The sequence below is a fragment of the Euprymna scolopes genome, chromosome 6 (assembly GCF_053919585.1).
Source record: "Euprymna scolopes isolate OS-2025 chromosome 6, ASM5391958v1, whole genome shotgun sequence".
Lineage (NCBI taxonomy): Eukaryota > Metazoa > Mollusca > Cephalopoda > Sepiida > Sepiolidae > Euprymna > Euprymna scolopes.
The window spans coordinates 94646605-94667079 of record NC_136487.1 but is presented as its reverse complement, the minus strand read 5'-3'; the positions used below and the strand labels follow the sequence as shown (position 1 = coordinate 94667079).

At 32.8% G+C, this 20475-nt stretch overlaps 1 protein-coding gene across 18 annotated transcripts in view; it reads right to left on the bottom strand.

The window, feature by feature from the left end:
- Positions 1-20475, bottom strand: part of LOC145277807 (uncharacterized) — a 262143-nt gene that overhangs the window by 110711 nt on the left and 130957 nt on the right. For 17 of the 18 annotated variants that reach the window (XM_080129669.1, XM_080129670.1, XM_080129673.1 and 14 more), the window contains 6 exons: positions 15710-15745; positions 13261-13320; positions 12625-12687; positions 7328-7381; positions 5886-5927; positions 293-334 (listed from right to left, as the gene is read on the bottom strand). In XM_080129669.1, coding sequence (XP_079985795.1) covers positions 293-334; positions 5886-5927; positions 7328-7381; positions 12625-12687; positions 13261-13320; positions 15710-15745 — 297 coding nt within the window. The remainder of the gene's footprint in view (positions 1-292; positions 335-5885; positions 5928-7327; positions 7382-12624; positions 12688-13260; positions 13321-15709; positions 15746-20475) is intronic. The other variant, XM_080129671.1, reaches the window with a different exon arrangement.

Below are 20475 nucleotides of genomic sequence, written 5' to 3'. Positions count from 1 at the left end.
TTCTAACTTTTACATGGGCGCATATACAGACAAACGTCCTTAATATAATAGATTATTAGAAACAGCCAAAGGTTGGGTTATCATAAGCAGTGAAGGATTTTTATGCATTTCTTTGAATTACCATTTGTTTAAAGGGACATAAATCTGCTTATTTTATTATTATATCGATTTCGAATTACTTGTCAACAATCGACTGTATTAATGCAAAATATGCAAATATAATATTGTGATGAATTTGAAAATTGCACGTAAACTTTTAAAATGTATGAAATAGAACATGTTACTGACTCACCTGGCATGTATCCTTTTCCGTGGTCGTTATAGAGTTCTTCTTCTGAAAATAAAAATAAAATTGTTAATGAATATTTTAAATCAGATATTACAATTGATTTCAATAAATTTTCATATATATCATTTCTTTTCCCTTTTAATTATCTATATAATAAAATAAAGTTGAACTCCCACGCATTACGACATAATAGGATGATAACCAAAACCTTCATGTGATAATCAGTTTTGCCATCCAATTAAGTTAGGTTCTTATAAGTTTCCAGAAATTATGCATTCATTTCGCCTTCTTTCAATATTGGCTATATTTTCTCCGGGTTACCAAACTCTGCGAAATAAATTTTCAAAGAGAAGTTGTAATCTATTTTTACTCACTATTATTTATCCAGTCTAACTGCCACTAGTTACACTAAAGGAAATTTTAGTTATATCGCCTATTTCATTTTGTCTTCTTAATATTGTCTACATAATACAATAGCTCTTAAATTTAAATAACGATTGCTCCCTTTCATGGCTTAAGATAATATCATTCGGTCATTCTGAATACCTTTTACTCATACCTTCTGTAAACATTCTGGGTTAAGCTTTAACGAACACGTGCCACATGTATTCACACATGCGGGTAGATACGGGAAGATCAGTTTTTATTTATTTAAATATACATTTATATTAACCATATAAACGAAACACAGGAGAGGCAGAAATGGTTATCAAGACAAACATCTGTTTATACAGTAAGTACATTTTTGACGATTGCAAATGGTGAAAGAAAAAAAATAATTTTGATTCTTACTGCGATGCATCGTTCCTTTTGTGTGATTTCTGTTTACAAAAAACTATTAGACTCTTTATAAATATCAAGTATTTAAATCCTATCCTCAATATCATCTGTGGAAAATCTCACTCTCAAAGGAAAATAAAACTTGCCGCAGTGGACAATATTTTCTTGGGCAGAATTTAAAAAAACAATTTCTTCAAGAATATGGTGTGCTGTCTTCGTTATTAAATCAATATTTTCATTATAAACTATTTAACAAGTATTTAGAAAGATACAATAAACCATTGATTACAACCTGCACACATAGACACAATTAAAAAGATGCACACATAAACACAATTAAAAACATGCACACATAGACACAATTAAAAACATGCACACACAGACACAATTAAAAACATGCACGCACAGACACAATTAAAAACATGCACACACAGACACAATTAAAAACATGCACACACAGACACAATTAAAAACATGCACATATAGTCACAATTAAAAACATTCACGCACATACACAATTAAAAACATGCACACATAGACACAATTAAAAATATGAACACATAGACACAATTAAAAACATGAACACATAGACACAATTAAAAATATGAACACATAGACACAATTAAAAACATGCACACACAGACACAATTAAAAATATGAACACATAGACACAATTAAAAACATGCACACATAGACACAATTAAAAATATGAACACATAGACACAATTAAAAACATGCACACACAGACACAATTACAAATGTGAACACATAGACACAATTAAAAATATGAACACATAGACACAATTAAAAACATGCACACATAGACACAATTAAAAATATGAACACATAGACACAATTAAAAACATGCACGCATAGACACAATTAAAGACATGCACGCACAGACACAATTAAAAACATGCACGCACAGACACAATTAAAAACATGCACATATAGACACAATTAAAAACATGCACGCACAGACACAATTAAAAACATGCACGCACAGACACAATTAAAAACATGCACATAGACACAATTAAAAAACGCACACACAGACACAATTAAAAACATGCACGCACAGACACAATTAAAACATGCACATAGACACAATTAAAAATATGAACACATAGACACAATTAAAAACATGCACACATAGACACAATTAAAAACATGCACACATAGACACAATTAAAAACATGCACACATAGACACAATTAAAAACATGCACACACAGACACAATTAAAAACATGCACGCACAGACACAATTAAAAACATGCACACATAGACACGATTAAAAAAACGCACACACAGACACAATTAAAAACATGCGCACACAGACACAATTAAAAACATGCACGCACAGACACAATTAAAAACATGCACATATAGTCACAATTAAAAACATTCACGCACATACACAATTAAAAACATGAACACATAGACACAATTAAAAACATGAACACATAGACACAATTAAAAACATGCACACACAGACACAATTAAAAACATGCACACATAGACACAATTAAAAACTTGCACACATAGACACAATTAAAAATATGCACGCACAGACACAATTAAAAACATGAACACATAGACACAATTAAAAACATGCACGCACAGACACAATTAAAAACATGCACATAGACACAATTAAAAAAACGCACACACAGACACAATTAAAAACATGCACGCACAGACACAATTAAAAACATGCACATAGACACAATTAAAAATATGCACACACAGACACAATTAAAAACATTCACACATAGACACAATTAAAAACATGCACATAGACACAATTAAAAAAACGCACACACAGACACTATTAAAAACATGCACGCACAGACACAATTAAAAACATGCACACATAGACACAATTAAAAACATGCACACACAGACACAATTAAAAACATTCACACATAGACACAATTAAAAAAAACGCACACACAGACACAATTAAAAACATGCACACACAGACACTATTAAAAACATGCACGCACAGACACAATTAAAAACATGCACACATAGACACAATTAAAAAAACGCACACACAGACACAATTAAAAACATGCACACACAGACACAATTAAAAACATGCACACATAGAACCAATTAAAAACATGCACACATAGACACAATTTAAAACATGAACACATAGACACAGTTAAAAACACGAACACATAGACACAATTAAAAACATGAACACATAGACACAATTAAAAACATGAACACATAGACACAATTAAAAACATGAACACATAGACACAATTAAAAACACGCACACACAAACACAATTAAAAACGTGCATACATACACACAATTAAAAACTTGCACACACAGACACAATTAAAAACATGCACACATAGACACAATTAAAAACATGCACGCACAGACACAATTAATAACATGCACAAGACACTGTTCCATGATGATTCCTATTTTAATCACTTAAACAAGTTTTTTTTTTTCATAAAATAAGAACAACAATTCGTTTCGATTTTAAAAAAATTTAAAAAAAAAAAAAAAACTTTACATCAGAACCAAATAATCTATGGAATATTTCATGTTAAGAAAAACATTTCCAGGCTTTTTTTCTATTACATTTTCTATTAACACAAAATACGTTACAAATTTGTAGGCAAAACTTTACAGCAAAATAACATTGAATGTTTTTTAAATTATGTTATTTATAAATATACCAGCATTTTTCCCTGACTTTTCATTTTTAATTTTTTTTTTTCGAGTTTAAACTTTTCCAGGGTAACTTTTCCTTATTTCTTAAATTCAATAAATAACATAAGAGAATCTGCCTATTTCATGGCTTCCCAACGAGAACAAGTTTAGATATACAGTAGCTTTTTAGTGTGAAAAAAAACCACCTATCCATTAACATAGGGACTAGATTGGTACCAAAATATGCTTCAGTCTCGAAGGATTTATGATTTCCAAAACATAACGAAATTTTATTTTAATCATCTAAATTATTTACTTTTATTCTTTTTCTGATTTGCTACTCTAATTATTTTTTTAATTAAACCCCTTTTTCTCGAACAACGCCTGAACACGAGTCCTGCTAGTAACATATAAAGTCATCACATTATCAATATAATAACATACGTAGCTACAATTTATTACATTAAAAGTACTTATTCTAATACATATGATTGTTTATATGAAACATTTTTAAATAATCACCTAAAAATAAAAATGAACAAATTCAAATTAAAAAATATAATAGGAGTAGTTTACCTTAAGTTTGAAACTGCAACCGAATGAAAGCTAAAATCTAAAATTACGTAACTGCTTCTCAGGCCGATCCAGTTATGTAGAACTCGTAACTTATTTAAACAAGTAATCTTATTATAGCAGATAGGTGAGGTATATGTGTATTTTAAATGTGAGATATTTCAATGATATAATTTTAAAGATTTTATGTACAGTTGACTTTCCATGTAGGTAATAGTATTCAAAAGAATGATTCCCAAATTATAAAAGATACATTTGAAAAAGTTCAGAGTTTACATTGTAATGTGCATGTAACAACCCAACTGAGAACGATAGCCCGAATGATGCAAATAATGCACGTTTACATTTATTATTTATTTGCTATGCCTCTTTGAGTATCTTCCTTTTATACGTGTCGGCTGACGATAACTATTAAAAAAATCTTTCCAAAAGGGAAGGGCTAGTGGTTGGTGCACCAGCCTACATGTGGCAACAATATTCCATGTCCACGCACGAATGAAATGTGGCTTTATAGAGACAGAGGATATTGGCAGTTGTGAGAAGCTTTCTATCCTGGTAACGAGAGCCTACTTTCCATGCAGCATACTTAAAAACTTCTATGTACTTATTTCGGCCAAAATATTTGAACATTGATCACTCAAGAAGGGCGTTATCGGCCATGACAATAGGTGGTTAGGAATGTTTCTTTTAGTTGTTAAACGAAAGGAGATTTGTCTTGGTAGCATTAAATGTGACCAACCATTTTTTACTTCAGTTCTACTACAAACTGAAAATAATTTTCTAAGGATTTAAGCATTGCTTTGTGTATAATGGCATTCGATTCACCCTCATGTTAAGAATAGAGCGTAGTGTCAGCAGTAAATACACCCATCTCAGACGCAATTGTATCGAAGAACTCGTTTATGAATTATATAGGTTGATTAATACAGTATCAATATGCAGATCGAATTCTGTTAAGAATAATATTTTTTTATTACAAATGCTTTTATATTAAGCCTTTAGAAGCGTAAATTAATACAAATTACTTTTTTCTAACACAATATTTGAACCAATTCAAACTCAAACTATTTCATGAATTAAAAGAAAAGAAAATAAAGAAGTTCCATTTTTGTAATATTTGGATTATTCTTTCTCTCAAACTCTTAGGACTTCTAACCAGTCATGGCTGATGAAACGAGAGTATCCTACCCTCATGGATTAAATAAAAGGTTTCGTTTGAAATTCCATGCAGATTTATGAGCTCTACAAAAAGATTTCTGCGTTCTACAAAAAGATTTCCAAGTTCAACAAGATGTGCCTTCTTCAGGTGCATCTTGCTGAAATGTTGTGCAAATAATACTCAAGATGAAAACAGTAGTCTAAATAATTCAAATAATACAAATTATTAATCCCCATCTCAAAATTCAGAAACATAAGTTTCATTTTATTAATATTATCTTTAGTTTAACTAAACAATTCCATGTACATTCATTTTTTGTTATGCCCAAATGATGATCAAAGCCGTTTCAAAACTACAATTATACTTTTAAAATGTAAGAATCGAATATACCTATATTTACTCACCTGGGATGTAATCACTCTGCAGATTTCCAAGCATATGACCTTCTGAAAAATTGTATGTATATATATATATATATATATATATATATATATATATATATATATATATATATATATATATATATATATATAATAAAACTATAAATGAATAAAATATACAAGCATATAAAATTTTAAAATATATCAAGACAAGACCATAAATCAGTCACACTTCCACCTGATATTATAAAGATGGCCAAATTTTTATTTGCCTTCCTTCCTCATATTCTATGAAGCATACCCAAAATTATTCCATGATAAGTCAAAAAATATTTTTCTGATCTAGCCGAATAGTTTCATGGTGATTATTTTAATCCAAAGACCATCAAATTTGAAAAAATCGAAAGTTGAAATTCTGCCAAATTTCGATCATGACGGAAATTTTCTCAAAGTCAAGAGTCATTGGAAAAGCGGTATACGATAAACTTCATTGTCTACAGTATGGGCTACTTATGACCTAAGTTATATCCAAAAGTGTGACTCACATTTACTATGATCTTGGCCTTGATATTTGACCTAAGTATCTCAAAATTAGGCTCTTGTCCAAAATTCTCCCATATTAAAAAAAAAAATAAAGATAAATCTGTATGATGGACGTACTTGTGATGAAACGAAAACACCATCTTCCAAAAATCACATAAATGGATGAAGTAGTTTTATTTTTAAATAAGAAAAGAAAATGTTATTAGTATCAAAAGAGTGACTGTCTCGCCCGCTATTTTGAAAAGAACCTCACAAACCAAGGGAGATAACTCAATAATAATTCAAAACTTGTGACATTTATGTCGTAATTCCTATGACTTCTGACTAATTCGTTTCAAAATTATTTTCTTGATAAAAAAAAATAATTGATCAATTTTAGAATTTGATATTTTGGAATATGATATTTTCGTTCTATCACGGGTACATATATAATATAGATGTTTCTTTATTTTTGTTAATATATGGGGAATTATGGACAAGAACCTAAAATTAAATCAGTTCTAAGTTAGACTATAACCAATATTTTAACTAGGTTTGGTGACGATTGGTTAAACGATGTAGATATTAGGTCGTACTCGAACAAATTTGACTGATAGCCTAGCCATCTTAGTGGAGGTAATAACAGGTATAAAATGTGAAATATAAAAAGGAAAGAAAAATTATTTATTCAAAGAACAACTTCAAAAATATTTCACGTCTCTTTCAGAAGAATTATTAGAAATTATTATTATTTGTATTATTTCGATGTATTGCATCATAGTTTAACGTGGAGAAAAAAAAGAGTGTTTATTGATGCGTATGTTCATAAATCAACATTTTTTCCTTTTAAAATCATATTTTTTCTGTTTTTATTATAATCTATTTTGGAACAATAAATATACTATGAAAATATACAAATTAACCATATTAATGTTGCTGCTTACCCGGCAAATAGGCAAGGTCATTATTTATGGGATACGGATTTACGTCCAATTTTCCTGAAATAAAAAGCATAAAATCATTTCAGATAAAAAAAAAATCAAAATATTTCATATCGTTTTTTTTTTAAGTGTAGCATAATTGGTGAGTGCACGCAATAAAACAACAGAAATGCACGCAATAAAACGGAAGAAAAGTATACAATAAAACGAGAGAAATGCACGCAAATAAAACAGGAGAAATGCACGCAATAAAACGCAAGATGCACGCAATGAAACGCGAGAAATGCACACAATAAAACGGGAGAAAATATACACGGAAGAAAAGCATATTATAAAACGGGAGAAGTGCACACAGTAAAACAGGAGAAATGCAGTCAATAAAACTGGAGAAAAGTATACTAAAAAACGGGAGAAATCACGCAATCAAAACGGTAGAAAAGTATACTATAACACGGGAGAAATGCACGCAATAAAATTGGAGGAAAATATACTATAAAATGGGAAAAATGCACACAATAACATTGGAGAAAAGTATACTAAAAACTGGAGAAATGCACACAATAAAACAGGAGAAATGCACGCATATAATTATTTTGACTTGTAAAGGAAAGATACTTTTCCTTATTGAAAGAAAAATGATTTTAAAATTTTAATCCAAAATACATACAATAAATTTATGACCAAGCTTATTTTTTTTATAAAATAATTCATTTTAAAAATTCATTTTGCATAAGAATCATTTTTAATAACCCAAACAATATTTTATATGAGTAAATATATACCTCCACAAAAGATTTTTTCTCCTCCTCATTTTTCTCCTCCTCCTCCTCCTCATCATCATCATCATCATCATTTCTGTCAGCTGCAGCCGCGGCATCATCACCAATATCATCATCACCATCATAATCATCATCGGTTTACCGTTTGTCTTAAATGCCAGCATATTTTTTTTTTTTTTTACAAGGGTGTCACCACTTATCAAGGCCCAGAGGCCACTCGAGGATAAGGGTTAATAGGTATACATTAGACATTGTGATTTTAGCATAGTAAACAGTGGGAATTTTGTAACTTGGATTACTTAGGGGGACGATTCAATTAGAACTTGTTCACATTGGACTTTTTCTTTTTTTTTTTTTTTTTCATAGGTATCAACTCATTATCAAGGCCAAGAAGCCACTCAAGGATAAGGGTCAAAGAGTGTACAGTAGAAATTGGACAATATAATAATCATTAGTAAGGAAAATTTGTTAAATTTGATAACTTATATGGAACGGCTCATCAAGAACTTATTTACGTTAGACTTGAAGACAACCATATTGTAGTCAGCCGAAAAGCAGGAAAACAGAAGACAATTCCACAGGCGTGCAGTTCTAATAAAAAAGCTTTGTTCATGGAATCTACGTTTAGGTTTAGGCACAGATAAAGAGTGGGGGGAATTATTGATAGTGTTTACAGCTAGACGAGTGTTTCTTGTGAAAGTTTTGCGAGGGGGGACCATAGATTGAAGCTCAGTCGAACACTTTCCATAAACGGTTTTTTTTTCTTACACAGTGATCACCACTTATCAAGGCCCGGAAGCTACTCAGGGATAAGGGTTATTGCAAGTACATTACATTAGTGTGGAGATTTGATGAAGTGTTTACTTAAGGGGGCGGTTCATTAGGAATTTGTTAACATTGGACTTGAAGACATCCAAGTTGAAGTCCGGTGGGAAGCAGGCAGACGGAACAGAGTTCCACAGGCGTGCAGTTCTAAGAAAGAAGCTTTGTTCATGGAATCCGCGTTTTGATTTAGGCCCAGATATAGAGTGGGGGAAATTTTTCACAGTGGATTCAGCTAGACGGGTGTTTTTCATGAAAGATTGGCGAGGGGGGACCAGAGATTGGAGTTCAGACGAGCACCTGCCATGGAAATAACGATAAAACAAGGATAGGCTCGCAACGTCTCTTCTGTGGGAGAGAGGTTGCAGGGTAGAGAAAAGGGCATCCCCCACTAAGCTACGAAGTCTATTTTGTACTCTGTCAAGGCAGGATAGGCTGTTTTTAGCAGCTCCAGCCCAGATATGGCAACAGTATTCCATCCTTGGACGTACTTGGCTTTTATATAGATAGAGAATTGCATCAGTAGTGAGATATCTTCTGGAGCGGTAGAAGGATCCCACCATCTTTCCAGTGACCTTGGCAACAGACTTGATGTACGTGTTCCATTTCAGATCAGGAGTAAAGGTCAAACCCAGAAGCTTGTCAAAACACGAGGCCTCACCCAGACGAGAGCCATCCATCACAATTGATGCCAGATGGGGATCAGAGCGTTGATGATGTAAGGATAGGAGTTTAGTTTTTGATGCATTAAAGGTAACCAGACACATCTTCCCCCACTGAACCACGCGCTCGAGATCAGAGGAGAGAGAATCAGAGAGAACTTTGTCATTTACAGCCTTTGATGTGATGCCGTAGATGGTCGTGTCATCAGCATAGATGTCAACGAATGATTTTGGTTTTTAGAAATTGACTTCCAAACTAATATATCGCTGGCCAGATCATTATTTATCCTCTTTTTTTCTTTAAAAGCTATCATCACATCCTCTTTGGCTTTCTTGGTTTTCTCTTGCCAATCGACCCGGTTATTTCAACTGCTCGAAATCGGCGCTCTCTCATCCATTCTTTCAATGTGACCAAACCAACAAAGTCTCCTGTTCTACACACATTCTCCTATACTTTTATCTCTTTTATATTTCTAAAACAATATTTCTGTGAAGAAATTAAATCAATTAATTTTATTTTCTTAAGACACCACTGTAATACAAATGTTAACAATCTGATGAATGATTTGTGAGTCAGGCCAATAGATTTCAAACACACAGGAGATGTTGATTTTGTAGTCCTCGTGGTCAATGTCTGTGCTTCAGTGGATTTGAATGTTCTCATATTCCAGTTACCTAGCACGGCCTGAGTAGGCTATATTCATGCCAGGATACGTCCTCAGCACAGTCTTATAGTCTGGACCATTTTTGAGTAGGGAATAACCTTGCATCTGTCGATCTGAGTTATGATCCTGTGTAGTCCAAAGAGATCCACTCTCCCAGATCGTTGCCTATCGTCTTTTGGGTGGAGCAAATGAGGCGCCCCTATTGGTTAATATCAACAGGGCTGCCCAGGCAATTCTTAAAAGGCTAGAATGGTCTTCTTTTAGAAGCGCTGGCTTTAGTCTCCCCACCTTCCGACTCCTGTGGTGGAAAGGAATTCAATATTGGGTCCAGTGTTGGAGGAGCTCAGTTCATTCACTTGAAACTTGTCCAATTAGGAACAGGAATCAGATAGAGAAGGGATGACAAGTGTGTCAATTCCCACGGACACCATAGCTGGTGATCGATAATATATATTTCTACATCTCTCTTCACGAGAACAAAGTTAAACACAAGTTCAGTTTATAATGTGATAAAAATCCGGTTTCACAAAAAAGTGTACTCTGGATAAAAATTGAAATTGCTTCAGTCTAAAAGGATTTCTTATTCACTGACAGAGGATAGAATGGATAATGTGTAGTATCAGAACAGATACTACACTTTGATCTTAGTTAAAAGGTAGTTTATGATATAATATCCAGTCTATCAAATTGCTTTTTTCAGGGTTTTTTAACAGAAAAAAAACTAGACCAAAAGTTCAGTGGAACTGCAATAATTTTTCCCATGATCACAAAAGGTTGCCTGTGAAGACAAAGACTACTGTAGATGCTTTCGAATAACTGGTGCCAGATGCTGGCAAATTCAGAGGCCACCATCATTGACAACAGATTTTTGATCACTTTTTCTATAGTTGAACTCATACCTAGTTAGAGTGGTTTTGGGATCACTAGGGACGACTACACATATCTCAAGGTTATTAAATTGTGGTCTCAGCATCAGATACAACTAGGTGGCGATAGCTAAGTAACATGGACTTATAACCTGGTTGTACCAAGTTCAAATTCCGTTCTTTCCACAGACACACTTTCATTTAAAGATGTGAGCAACCTTCATATGTTCCTCCCATAAGTGTCTGATGTCTTTCTAGAAAGAATTCTAATTGGACAGATATCAGGGAAACGAATGCCAACAAAAATCATTTGATTCATACGAAATAAATGATGTTCAACAACAACACCATGAGATGCAATTCCACATCATACTCATGCCAACACTATTATTATGTAATGGAAGAGTAACCCATTGTAGATGCCATTGAAGTGACATTCTCCTGAAACCACTACCATAAATTGACCTTGTAATGTGATAAGAGAAAATATGAGCAACCAATAAGAACAAGCCGAAAGACTTATTTAAGTTGAATCAAATTGAATAAGAATTTCACCATCGCAATTACTCTGAAACATTAAGTAAGTATTAAGTAGATGATGCCAGACACAATCTCCTACAAAGGATGTAGATGAATAAATTACTTTTTCTGATGACACAAATCTCAACAAAATGTAACTTCTAGTCAATGAAAGCAATCATTCATACACTATGTTTGTATGTCCGGCTAAAATACAAAAAATACCCACAAAATTTTCTTGATCGTTGTTGCCCGGGTAAACAATATCCAAAATTTGTAAACAAATAATTCTTTGACATAAAACTGGTGTAGGTTTCGTCAGTTTTTTAGTAATTTTATACATTAACTAAAGGGAAGTAACTCTATTTTTATCAAGGAGTTCATTGCCTTATGCTGACTCATTCCTTGTGGAATCTTTAATAATGAATTGTGTGTGTCCAAAGAGAGGAATGGGCTTGGCGCATAAGAAAGAGAATAGTGGTTAGGAAGAGGGTTAAAACGGAGAAAGAGGATAAAGAGGAGTTAGAAATATGTTACAGTTTTATCTGAATAATGCCAGGTATCCCTGCTAGTTTTACATAAAAGACAAATAAACAAGCAAGAGGTTAAAAATATGTAAATTATCTAATCAACAAATATATCAGAAAAATCAAACATTTTGAGCAATGTTTCAACTTTAAAAAAAGAGAAAAGAAAAAAGAAAGAAATTAGATCGTATTTTTCTTCATTCTTTTAATAAAATATTTTTGCATCTTTAACATGTTATAAAAACAGTTTTATATGTTTATTCAAAGTTTATAAATTTCTTATGATGCTTCCAAGAACTTTTATACTAACTTTTATATCTTGAGCATGTTTCATAAATCAAAATGTTTTCCTCTAAACTCAGTTTTTTTTGTGTGTTTTTATTGTAATCTAATGCATTTTGGAACAATAAATATACTTTTGGAATGTACAAATTAACTATATAAATATTTATTGTCTCACCTGGCAAATAGTCAACTCCTGGAAGTTCTTCATTTAGTGGATACGGGTTTAAGTCAAACCTTCCTGAAAAAAAATGCATGGAATAATTTCAGATAAAAAATATCCAGTAACTTGAAGATTCAGATACAGAAATAGTTGAAACTTAATGTTAAGAGGTCTACATCATCTACATAAGGTTTTAAAAACAAATCGAAAACAACAAAGAATATTGTATTATGTTAATAATTACATTGGGGACAACAGTCTGAAAACATGTCAATAATAACACATTCTTTTTAAAATATATTCTTAAATATTTTCAGGAAATTCAATACATTGTTTTATGTTTTCATCATAGTATAAATTTTTTTTAGTTACAAATATATTTTATATTTTTAGAATTTGTGAATATTGATGAGAAACTTGGGAAAAAATGGACCTGAAGAAGGTCGGAGATTACATCAGCGAAAATGTTGCGTCCTCATCTCAAAACATTCCGAAACGTAATTTCAATATTTTGTTTTTTGTTGTTGCTTTGTTTTGTTTTGTTCATATTTTATTTATTTAATTCATTTTTGAACATGATATAAAATATTTTGGCGCTACAAATGTACTTTTAGAATGTACAAACTAATTACGTTAACATTATTGTCTTACCTGGAATAAAATCACCTCTTGGGTATATATTATTTGGTGGATATCTATTCATGCCAAATCCTGAAAGAAAGCAGGCAATAAGTAAAAAAAAATGCTCGAAATATTTCTCTTTGTCGTGATTGGTATATGAACCCGGCATAACAGAAGAAATGTGTGCATGGAATTATGTTTACATCTAAAAGCCTACTTTTTAAATTTGAAGATTAATCATTAAAAACAACGAATAATTATTATTTATCAATTGATTTATTTTTAATTTGTGTTTTGCAATCAATCTCACCTTATTTTATATTATTAAATCTCAATAAATATTCCATGATTCCACAAAGCATTTGTTTGGAGAGGACAATGGTCAGCTCAGTAGAGTATTTCTTTATTACTATAGCAGTTATAAGATCTTGTCGACATGCTTACTCTAAGACGTTCTTTGGTCAAGATCAAATTATTGTATCATTATTACCTTTTTGTTTTTACATGTCAATAAAAAATGTTTTAAACGATTGGGTTCTAAGTAAGACGTCCCCCAGTACGAATGGGGGAATGCGGAATTATGGTGAAAAAGGATACTAGCTAAGAGAATTTCTTGTTTAGTTCTAGAGTGACAAGAATGACCAACGACCTCCTTTTCCCACCTATTTTGAGTTGGTCGTTGCCTAAATTTTTTTGTTATGTTGAACTTGCATTGTATTTTTGACCTGAATAAAAAATGTAATACCTCAAAGTGTAGTATCTGTTCTTCAGATGCTGCACTTCAATTTCTTGTTCTCTCTCAGTGGAGGAGAAATCCTTCACAACTGAGACAATTTTTATTTTTTTTATTTTTCTCCACGTTAAAAAACGACCCTGGTTTCTAACTCTGTCCCACGGGGAGACATTGTAAATAGGTACATGCTTACTCAAGACAAGACCTGAACATAAATAAAGCATGCAACCTTCATGCTGTCTTTTGAGAGAAGTTTCAGCTAGAGTATTTCTCAACTGTGCCTTACATAGTGTTAGTCAGGTGAATGAGGAAGGGCCAGATATTAGAACTACTTTTTCTAGATTTTTCCTGGGAGTGTGACAGGAAGCTGAGTCTCACTGCCACACATATGACCTTTCAACAGCCATGTTCTCTGCCCAGCACTTTACAACAGTGAACAGCAACTCTGTTTAGCTATCTGAGTCTCAGTCTTTTTCCGAATTGCATAATATGATCTTTTCTGGAAACATACCTAAAGACAATCACACTCTGATGGAACTTGGTCTTAATAACCTGTGGCACTTTGTGCAGACTTGCAGGCCGTCTGTTGTTCTGCACATTGTGCAATCCTACTTCAAATAGATGGTTGACTTTGTTGTGGAATTTCTTTATGTTCATAAGGCGATTATATTCAACCTTGGTCATTAGTTTACTTATCACACAAATCCAATCTTATTCACATATCTGTTTGTCCAAACAGCCATCTTTGTTTTTCCAATCAATAACCAACAACAAGGGAGATCACTCTAAGAGCTTATCACAAAAGAACAGAACTTTTATATCTTAATACAAAAGGAGATAAGTCAACAGTTGTCCCCTGTTATTCTTTTATGAGAAGTAGTGAAAATCTTCATTCAGCACTTTCTTCATAATCAGCACTTCAACACCTGTCGTCAAGAATTGCACCGTCTTGCCCAAATCTTGTCACACTATTTTTTGCAATTTCTTAATGAATTTCATTGTGTAAACACAACTAGGATTCCTACTATGATCTTTTCTACTAGCCATTGCTTCCAGATCTCCATCACAGTTCTCCAGGTTGCATCTCATACCCTTCAAGGTATTCAAGAAGTACTGAGTTAAGTACTTCAGTTAAGATTCCTGAGTTTTTTTTTTAATCAATACAAATTATTATGATGCAGGTCACTCTCTTCCAATATTCCGGTGCTTTCTAATAGTCCATGATTTCAAGATCTCAAACCAATCGTACATAGAAACAAATATATGTTTAATTTTTATTGCTATTAAATAATTCAAATCGTTTTAAAATGAAAAACTATCAAAAACTTATCAAATTTCTCTCAAACACCTTGCGAGTTTGATATAAAAAATATGTTTATTCTTTTTTTTTTTTTTTAATTTACAAAAATGTGAAAACAATAACATTCTCTGCTAATCTTCATATATTTTTGCATTTCTAATTCTATGAGTTATGGCTGACATCATAAGTTCAATAATCATATACTTTTTTAATGCTGGTAGTGGCCGCTTCTCCACCTGCCAGCATATTTCTTTATAAACAAGGTAGAAATTTAACTGTAACAGCGTATTCTAATTGTAAGTCAAATATCACATTATGATTTTGGGAGTATTAGTAGAATGATTTAATGTAATAAAAAAATTGAAAATAATATTTATCACATGAGATATTCAAACTCTTTAAGGATACCTTTACAGTCGTGTGCAGCAAAATATTGATCTATTTACCTGGCAAATGAAGTCTTCTTAGATTTCCATAGTATCCTTGAAAATAGCAAAAAAAAAACAAACAACAATAGAAACGTAACTCAATATTACAATATATTTCTAGAATAAATTCGAAAATCTCATTTTTATTCAAAAAAAAAATAACATAGAAATATGGAAAGCATAATGTGCGTTACTGCTTGCTTTGTTTTATGGTTATTTAATATTGAATTCAGTTATTGTTGTAAACGTTTTTACATTTCAGCTTCTTAAAATTAACTTTTTTTCAATTTTTTATCATTTTGTTTTTGCAACTAGATGCAAGATATTGACCCGCTATTATGTTCCTTTAAATGCAGCTGTTTGCATTTCTCGTTCATTTGGTTTACCAGTTCAATTCGCTAGGTAATTTATGTTAACTTTGCATGAGTCTGGTTACTTCTATAATTACTGGAATGATGGAGATCTTCCTAAGATTCCAGTTTCTTTTCATGTCATGCATTAGATTTTAGTATTTTGTTATCTCCTCCTTCTCAACTCTGTTTAAGCCATCATCGTTGGGTACACTAAATTTAACTAGGGTCGTTACTTTCTCTCTTTTGTCCCATATCACTATGTCAGGTTTAATAGCTCCGTTTTCTAGGTTCATAGCTACAGGAATTTCATAATCATAGTGGATGGTGTATGACTTCTTTCCAACTGTTGTTTTTGATAAACATTTTCTCACGACTTGCTGCTACATTGGATATTCAAGTGTTGCAGATATTTACACACTTGACTGTGTTGCATTATAACTGTTGTACCTCAGCAGAATTTTACAGGGTGAAACGATTAAATTGTTGCCATAGAAAAGACAACATAATTTCCATAGTATCCTTGATAAGAACAAAATGATTATTTTCTTTTTTTTTTTTTTTTTTGTTGCAGACCATCTACTAGTTGGCTAGTTGTATACAAATCCCAAGAGTCATACGAGCCTTCTATCATGTCTGCAAGTGCCACAACATTCAACACGCGAGATCAGCGATGCACCACTCTACAACTCATACTTTCTACCGATCCAAGTTATGACAACAGGACCATTGCCAGCACTCTCAAAATGTATGGCTGGATTGCTACAAATAACAGAGACGTGCCCAGGGTGATGAAAACAAAGTTTCCGGTCATGGTTATGATCTTTGAAGTCGGCTTGAAAGTCAACACCAAAGTGTACCTGGACGTGCTGAATTGGTGATCCCCTGGTGCAATTAGATGGCCACTGGTGACCCTGGGTGTGGCAGCAGGACTTGGCGCTAGCCCACAAATCCAAAGAGATCCAGGCTTGGCTTAAGAAGGAGTGCTATGACTTTGTACCCTTCTCTCACTACCCCCCTCCTCCCCCGATCTGAACCCACTGGGCTACTTCGTTTGGTCATACGAGAACATCACCAACATGACCTCCCACAACACCAAAGCCAGCCTGATCGCCGCCATCCACTATGTATTCGCCAAACTCCTGCCAGCGCTTATGGAAAAGGCATGCTCCCTGTTCCCGACCCGTATTGAGGCAGTGATTGAGGCTGAAGGCAGCTACATTGAATAGATGTCAGCTTTACTACATAATAAAGTAATCCAAATTGATATTTTCAATAAAAGTTTTAAAATAAAGCTGTAGTGTTGTTTTCTTTAAGATGACAAATTTATTGTTTCACCCTGTAGTTTGATGTCAAGTGGCTTACACTTTCTACTTCTGTAGCAGACCTGCACTTATCGTTGTTGAAACCATTAATCTTCTTAAAAGCATTGGTCATCAAGTCTTGATCTTGTGCAGTCATTATCATCCTATTCTAATCATAGTAAAGCGATTCTCTTTTCATACAGTCAGTAGAGCCTTTCTTATCATCCTGGGACAGTTTGTCCAGAAAATACTTGGCACACTGTTGGTTGGCTCATTCTTACAATTTTCTGCAATGGAAGGTCTTGATGTACTTTTTGCGTCTCTTTTGAGTTATTTCTGTGAAAGGCTTGTTTTGTAGTTCTTTCTCAAGTGTAAGACACTCTTGCCCAAAATGTTTGGCTAGTTTTGTGATGGGGGTTGTTCAGCTGGCTCTTGTTTCTTGATATTTATATACCATCATAAGGTTTGGGTTCTGGAAGCTCATCAGATATTGTTTGATGTCCACAATAGTGGTTTGATGTGTTGCTGGTTAATTTTTGAAAGACCCATACCTCCTGCTCTTCTTGACAGTTACAGCTTTAGTAGACACTGACTTTTGTATATTACTCTGTACAAGGCCGATATTTTCCTCATTTTAGCGTCGTCCGTTAATACCCTTTTGTGAACAGTCAATAATGCAAAAGTTGTATGATATCACTGGTATGGCTACTTGATTACTCTGCTTTTGTTTTTTCTTTGTTTTGTTTTGTTTTTTGTGAGCTGTGTTTTACAAATTTTTCTTACACAACATAGATATTCTCTACTAATTTTTCTTTCCATATTGAATTGAATCGTTTTCTTCTATGCCAAGATATTTACATTGTTCATGTTTTTCTATGTTTTCATGTCAGTATCTTCATCAAACTATATGTTTTCTATTTGGATCTTCTTCCCAGCTCTAAGGAAGCATTTGGTACATTTATCCAGGCCAAACTTCATTCCAAGAACTGGCATACAACTTACAGTCATCCATGAAGAGCAAGTGGTTGACTTTTTGTTTAAGTTTGTGTTTGTGGCTTTGGCTCTGTTTGTAGACACTCCATTTTTTATTCAGTATTTTACTTAGTGGATCTATCACCAGGCAAACAGTAAGAAACTTGATGTCAGAAATTGTTATTAGTGTGACTTAAAGTTATGGTTGTTTGTCTTATCTTTATATCTACATTCATGGTTCTCTTGATTACCGGATGAATCTTATATAAATCAAAACTCCACAGTAGCCATGCGTGGAGCATACTACCTTTTGGTAATTGATCCAAGATATATTTAGGTTTTTCTACTTCTTGCAGTCCGCAAAGATGGTCTTATAAATCAACAATTGATCCTTGGCGCCCAAACACTTCCTTCTGCATCTTGCTTGTCCTTTTTCAAGGTACACTCCAAAAATTTTGTTTTAATTGTTTTATCATTTTGTTTTTGCTGGAGATGGAGCATTTTACCGGATACCAGACATTCACTCACTATTTCAGTCACTCCAACCGAGAGATCTTTTTTAAGATTCTAAGCGTTCCTTTGAGTGGAATTGTTTGTGTTTCTTCTGCCTTTGATTCATCAGGTATATTCGCTAGGTACTTTTTGAAATTCTTTTTCATGAGTTCAGTTGCTCCTATAATTACTGGAATGATGGAAATCTTAAGATTATCTTAAGATTAATCTTAAGATAATCTGTCAATGATTCAATTAACCCATACATGGAAACGTGACAAGTGCTACTACTACACAAAGTCATAGAGGACCAATGTGGAATAGCAATTAAGAAATGACTTCATATTCGTTTAACCCCTCAAATTCAGATCTCATTACAAGATGTGGTTTACGGTCATACCCAGTCTTGGCATTTTGGCTAGATTAAAAGTGTGGCATCAGTTTTGACACTATACTTCATGTTTTCTATTCTCAGTAAATAAAAGAGAAATCTTTCCAGACCGAGGAAAGTTTTATTATTGTCCCAATCCAGAATGCTCATTTTTAAAAGGCTGGATTTTTTCACACAATAAAAACCGGCCTTGAGTCTAATTCTGCCGTATAGGGAATCAAGTAAAAAAGAAGCTTTCTAATGTCAATAATGATAACATTCTTTTTAACTTTATTTATTATTTACTTTTTTTCTTTTATTGCAAATTATGACAATTTTTGAAAAGATGAATATATTATCCAAAAAAATCATTTTCAGACTTATTAGAAAAACAAAACCCAGTACAACAAACTGGGCTTACATAAGTTACATAACAGAAGCCGTTATCTGAATGGAAAAGTTTGAGTGACACCGGCCTAAAAATGGGTTACACTGGAGGTGGCACAAAAATTACGTATATAAACAAGAAAGGGAGATGCACCATCAATAGCACTAGGAATAATCTCGAACAACTTGGAAAATGGAAATAGAAGGAATTAAACTCAATGGTATAATTGATGTATGCTAAAATAATGACAAACGTGATGATTTTAAATAAATAAAATGATTTAAAATAATGACAAACATGATGATTTTAAATAAATAAAATGATTTAAAATAATGACAAACATGATGATTTTAAATAAATAAAATGATTTAAAATAATGACAAAAAATGATGAAAATAGTTGTTGCATTAAGAAAATTCTTAGATCGATCAGAAATATGTGCTCCATCATCTTTCCTGCAGTCAGGCATGGACTGGCAGATTTGTGCAGAAACAAAACTTTAAATCAATGAGAAATAGAGAAATAGCAAAGAAAATCTGGCTAAAGTTTTTTTTAATGGATGCTGCATGCAATAAATGACAAAATCTTTGTAATAATGTCTTCTCAGTTCATTATAATTTGTACACTTGATCTTGAAACTTTGTTGGAAACACTATTAGCAGTGAACAGGGGTTTTACACTTTGACTCTTGATTGGACAAAAGTTCAAGTCAGCTGAAACTTTTAACCAATCACAGTCCAGAAAATATTCACTCCGTATTTTAGTGTGCATTATTAAAAGCCAAATAAAGCATTTTTTCATCATTTCTCTTTGTGATAGTACTTTTTCTTTAACAGACAATGTATGTGTGTACATCCCTAAAAGCTAATTCTGGCATCGACAGATGAATGAGAGACTTTTACAAACTA